The sequence below is a fragment of the Pelobates fuscus genome, chromosome 12 (assembly GCF_036172605.1).
Source record: "Pelobates fuscus isolate aPelFus1 chromosome 12, aPelFus1.pri, whole genome shotgun sequence".
In the NCBI taxonomy this organism is placed as follows: domain Eukaryota; kingdom Metazoa; phylum Chordata; class Amphibia; order Anura; family Pelobatidae; genus Pelobates; species Pelobates fuscus.
Window position 1 is genome coordinate 27,635,286 of NC_086328.1, and position 6,000 is coordinate 27,641,285.

At 47.5% G+C, this 6,000-nt stretch overlaps 1 protein-coding gene across 1 annotated transcript; it reads right to left on the reverse strand.

Moving 5' to 3' along the window:
* Positions 1 to 2,447: 2,447 nt before the first annotated feature.
* On the reverse strand, positions 2,448 to 5,420 carry LOC134578463 (uncharacterized). Its single transcript, XM_063437464.1, has one exon. It carries the CDS (start codon positions 5,418 to 5,420, stop codon positions 2,448 to 2,450), a length of 2,973 nt encoding a protein of 990 aa, XP_063293534.1.
* Positions 5,421 to 6,000: the final 580 nt, after the last annotated feature.

A 6,000-nucleotide genomic window follows, 5' to 3' on the forward strand; every position in this document is an offset into this window, starting at 1 on the left:
ATGTATATGTGTGTGTGTGTGTGTGTCAGTATCTCCCTATGCATGTGTGTATGTCTGTTTCAGTATTTGTATATGTTAGTGTGTGTATATTCCTGTGGGCGGGATTTGGAGGCGGGTCCTGTGGGCGGGCTTGAAGGGGGCCCAGACCTTGAGCTGTGTTAGGGGCCCCAAAATTTCTGATGGCGGCCCTGTGTGTGTATGTATGTGTCTGTGGGGGGGGGGGGTAAGTGTGTCTGTCTGTCTGTGTGTGTGGGTGTGTCTGTATGTATCTGTTGGGGGGGCCCACAGATCAGTTTCACACCGGGACCCCATTAAATGTGTGTACGCCACGGCTCCTGTGTGTGGTTAAAGTGCAATTAACAGAGCAGGAGATAAAACTTCTAAAGTAAACCATATTATCTAATATTACTGAAAATAAAACCATTTTTAATACTCCCTGTTTAAGCAACAGCCAAGGGAGATGCGGCTAGGGTTGCATAAACAGAAACAAAAGTGAAGTAACTCCTATATGATAGAAAATTGGGCAATGGGACAGCAGGGGCATGATCTATACACCAAAGCAGCTTCATTAAGCCAAAATGGTTTTGGTGCCTATACTATCCCTTTAGTATTAAGTGTTTAATATAAAGATAATCCATTTTAACAGATCTGATATTGGTTATTGAAGTTTTGTTGAAAAATAGCATAAAGATCAGATTGTGATTACTTTGATATTGTTAATGGCTCATTAGCAGCTGTTCATTTCACAATAAATATCTAACAATACATTGTGATAGAGGTCACATAGCTAACTTGATGAATTTCTTTCAGTTCAATATTTAAAAATACAAATAAATTCACTTTATAGGTTTGGCACTGGGTACACTAGTTCAGGGATAGGCAACCTTCGGCACCCCAGATGTTGTGGACTACATCCCCCATAATGCTCTTACACACATAATGCTGACAAAGCATCATGGGAGGTGTAGTCCAAAACATCTGCAGTGCCAAAGGTTGCCTATGCCTGCACTAGTTCATTAGACTGAGACTGAGATCTTGAACTGACAGGTGTTTGAAAATAACTTCAATGCCATTTTGAACTTATTTTGTGCGTTTCAATTAACACACCTGATGTAATATAACTCTATGAAGTGTACTCAAACCTTTCACCAGTATTGTATATTTGTAGCAAAATGTCAGTAATAAAAATATTTAAAACATACAGCTTTTTATTATTCATAAAACTGATAGACTTTATATAATCCCTAATTAATGATCACATTGCCATATTCACTTGTGCATGCCCCAAATCCCTTTTTCCTTTTGCGCAGTTCTCATTATCAAAATTACACTCTGCATCATGATCAACATCTGATTCTGAAAGCTCTCCAAATATTTTAATCATTTGATTTAAATCAGTGTATTTCATTGAAGAAATGTTAAGTCACTTATGTTAACGGTTGTTCTACAAGTCTGCAAACATATGCTTGCACGTATTATCCAAAATATTAATAATCACAAAATTTGTATTTAACACAAAGAAATCAGTTCAATCTTTTTACTCCACATTTTTTTTTAAATAAACTTGCCTTATTTTTTTATTAGGGAACTGCAAAGACTAATACAAAATAATATGAAAACTAAACAAGCATAATAATTCAGAGTCTGGTAGTAATTAACTCATGTCAGGTATTTGCCATACTATTTGTCAGGGGTGTTGATAGATGTGACGGTAGTAGAAAATATCCCCGTCAAGCATTCCCTTCTTCCCATAAAAGTAAAATCACCCAATATTCCACAAGTAGAAATATCCCTGGAATCGCCGAATAATCCACACATGAGCCAAAACTTAATGCTGGAACAAGACTGATTTACTGGCACACAGAACTCACAATTTATGCAACACAAAACTCCTCCTCTGGGCCAGGCTAGATAATTGAGTCTTAGCAATATACATAGCTCAATTATCTGCTGGCCAGAACATTTACAGTTTAACATACTTTTTACCTAACATTCATAACTATAAAACCATACATCACATTTACATAAAAATTACATATTCACAATCAATCCATTCGGGGGAACAACATACTCAAAAATCATACGAATTGGACCAGGGGTTCAAAAGTTAGTACAAATGTGCATTTGACCTTCTGGAAGCATGGTTTAAGCAGATTTTATAGAGGCCTCTATCCTGGAGACAAAGGGGAAAGTAATTCAATTATCCAGGGCTAGAGGCAGACTCCATTAACCACATGGTTACAAAAAGACATAAAACACTTTAAAATACATTCATTCTTGACATTTGGAACCGAACAATATAGACCTTAAAATAGCAGGGAGAGAATTAAACTGATGCATATAGGCAATTGCATAAAAGTCCTTCACAATGGCCCCCCTTTTTCTCCCTGCTCTGGCAACTCGGTTGGACCTTTCCTGGTCCAGTAGGGTTGACGGGTTCAGAGCTTTTAGTCCGAGGTTAAATCCGTTTGGCGTGACAATCCATCGGCATTCCCGTTTTGCTTGCCTGGGCGATAATGAATCGTAAAGTCATAGGGCTGTAAGGCCAAGCTCCAGCGTAGCAACCGGGCGTTGTCCCCTGAAACCCGGTTAAGCCACACCAAGGGGTTGTGATCGGTGATGAGAGTGAAAGCCCGGCCATAAAGGTAAGGTGTGAGTTTTTTGAGTGCCCATACTAAGGCCAAACACTCTTTTTCAATGGTGGCATAACTGACCTCCCTTGGTAACAGCTTCCGACTCAGGTATGCCACCGGGTGCTCTCCTCCATCCTCCCCGATCTGGCTTAGTACTGCCCCCAGTCCAAACATTGAAGCGTCTGTGTGGACAATAAATCTTTTGTTAGGATCTGGGGTAACCAACACCGGAGCATTAACCAGAGCAGTCTTTAGTGCTTGGAAAGCCACCTCGCATTCCGGGGACCACAGGACTTGTCGGGGTAGCTTCTTTTTGGTCAAGTCGGTCAGGGGTTTGGCCAGGGCGCTATAGTCGGGTACAAAGCGTCTGTAATAGCCGGCTGTGCCCAGGAAAGCCATGACTTGTGTCTTGGTGTGGGGAGTGGGCCAATTGGCAGCGGCCTCGATCTTAGCCGGCTCCGGCCGTTGCTTACCACATCCTACTCGGTGGCCCAAATATTGTACCTCTGCCATACCCAAATGACATTTGTCGGGTTTCAGGGTCAGCCCGGCCCCCCTGATCCTATCTAATACTACCCCTACGTGCTCTAAGTGCGCTTCCCATGTATCGCTGTGGATGGCGATGTCATCCAGGTAAGCGCATGCGAAGCTCTGGAGACCCCCAAGTAACTGATCCACCATCCGTTGGAAGGTGGCCGGGGCGTTCTTCATCCCGAACGGCATAACCCGGAATTGGTATAGACCGAACGGGGTGATGAAGGCTGACTTGGGTATGGCATCTTCTGCTAGGGGAATCTGCCAATATCCCTTGCATAGGTCTATTGTGGTCAGATACTTCCCTGCAGAGATACGGTCAAGCAGCTCGTCCATCCGTGGCATCGGATAGGCGTCCGTAACTGTCTTGTCGTTGAGGCGCCGGTAGTCTACACAGAAGCGGGTTGTCCCATCCTTCTTTGGCACTAAGACTACCGGCGAGGCCCAAGGACTTTCTGAGGGTTCGATTACGCCTAGCCAAAGCATCTCATCTATTTCCTTCCGCATCCCTTCCCGGACTGCTTCGGGGATACGGTAGGGAGGCTGTCTCAGGGGTGCCTGTCCTGGAGTCTCTACCTTGTGTATGGCTAGGAGTGTGTATCCAGGCTCCTGAGAGAATGTGACCTGTTTTGTTTTTAGTAAGCGGACAGCTTGAGCCCGCTCTTGCGGCTCCAGCTGTTCACCTAGTTGGACTTTCTCTATCTGGGTCATCCCTTCGTTACTGCCCAATAGGTCGGGAAGGGGTAGGGTCTCTGTGTCTTCTCCTGCTGGTGCACAGATAGCGGCTACCTCCTCTGCCCATTCCCGATAGGCCTTGAGCATGTTGATGTGAAAGGTTCGTTTCACATCTTCATCCTCGCAGCTGGCTATCGTGTAGGTAGTGTCGCATATCTGTCCTATAACTTTATAGGGGCCCTGCCAGGCGGCCTTGAGCTTGTCTGTTCGGACCGGCCTTAATACCATGACCTTTTGGCCTATCTGAAAGCTCCGGTGCCTAGCCCGTCGGTCATACCATACCTTCTGGCGCTGTTGGGCCGCCTGGAGGTTCTCTCGCACTGTCTGGGCTAATTCCTCCATGCGGTCCCTCAGCTCCAGGACATAAGGTACAACCGGGGTCCCCTCAATCTCTGTCTGCCCCTCCCAGTGATCCTTGATGAGATCTAAGGGCCCCCTCACCCGCCTCCCATAGAGAAGTTCGAAGGGTGAGAATCCGGTCGATTCCTGCGGCACCTCTCGGTAGGCAAAGAGAAGGTGTGGCAGGAATCGCTCCCAATCCTTGTACGCCCCCGTGAACGACTTCAACATTTGCTTTAGCGTTCCGTTGAAGCGCTCGCACAGGCCATTAGTCTGGGGGTGGTATGGGGAGCTAGTCAGGGATTTAGCTCCACAGGTTTTCCATATCTGCTGGGTTATCTCGGCCGTGAATTGGGTACCTTGGTCGGACAGAACCTCCTTGGGAAAGCCTACTCGGGAAAATACTTTAACTAGGGCCTCTGCTACGGTCTCAGCCTGTATGTTCGAGAGAGCTACCGCTTCGGGGTAACGGGTGGCGTAGTCTACTATGGTGAGTATATACCGCTTGCCGGAACGGCTAGGTTGGGCCAGGGGCCCTATAATGTCCACGGCTACCCTTGTGAACGGTTCTTCAATAATGGGCATGGAAACTAGTTTAGCCTTTGGGTGGTCTCCCTTTTTACCTATACGTTGGCATACCTCGCACGTTTGACAATACGCCCTGACGTCGTCGGATACGCCAGGCCAGAAGAAGTTCTGGGTTATCCGATACCCTGTCTTGCGTATTCCCAAATGGCCTGCCAAGGGTACGTCGTGCCCAATCCTCAACAACTCCTGCCGGTATTTCCGGGGAACTACCAGCTGGCGTTTTTGCTTAGGCCCTGGTGCATTACCCCGGGTCTCGGTGAGCCTGTACAAGCGGCCTTTCTCCCAGATAAATTGCTCCTTCTCCAACCCCCCTTGGCCCCTCCTGGCTTTCTCTCGATACTTTCTGAGGGAAGGGTCTCTGTTCACCTCACGCCCAAAGTCTTCTGGGGTGTCCCAGGGTAGGGGTTCTACAGTCAAGGGTAGGTTGGGTTGGCTTACCTGGGTCTCAGTAGGAAGCGAATGGCTCTCGGCAGCGCGACTTTGTGCTCTGATGGTTACTGCGTGGGCCTCCTGAGCGGGGGTAGAGGCAAACGTCGAAGTCAGGGGGCCAATGTCGTTGCCCAAGATGACTTCAGAAGGTAAGTCTTTCATGACGCCCACATGAACATTGCCAGCTCCCGCACCCCAGTCTAGGTGTACCAGTGCAGTAGGAATACGGTATACTGCCCCCCTGCCACTCTCACAGCAATTGATTTCCCCGGTCTCTCTGATGCCTTAATAAGGTGTCTTTGTACCAACGTGATGGTCGCCCCACTGTCTCTTAATCCCCGGGCGGTTTTTCCGTTAACCATGACCAGCTGACAATGGTGTTTCCTGTTGTCCGTAATAACAGATTGTACCATGAGGGCTTCATAAAGGGTGCCCAATGGTTCTTCCTGACCCAGCTCCTGGGGATCCCAAGCCGAGTCTACACAATGGGCTGCTGCTGGTGGGCGGTAACCAGGTCGAGTCCGATTTGACCTGGTGTTGTTGTCCATGGGGCAATTCTGCTTGATGTGACCCAGCTTTTCGCACCGGAAGCAGCGTTGTTCCTTGTCCTCCTGGCGTGGATAGCGAGGGTTAGATGTCACCGGTCTGTTAGGAGGTCGGTATCTAGCGGCTGGTGGGTGGTAGGGCACCGTTGGTCGTGGAGGTTGTACCCGTGGCGTGACTGGGTTTGTCTTGCGGGTAT

What these genes read in the sequence shown, in the direction of transcription:
- LOC134578463 (XM_063437464.1), bottom strand. Translation starts at nt 5,420, where the DNA reads ATGAAAGACTTACCTTCTGAAGTCATCTTGGGCAACGACATTGGCCCC.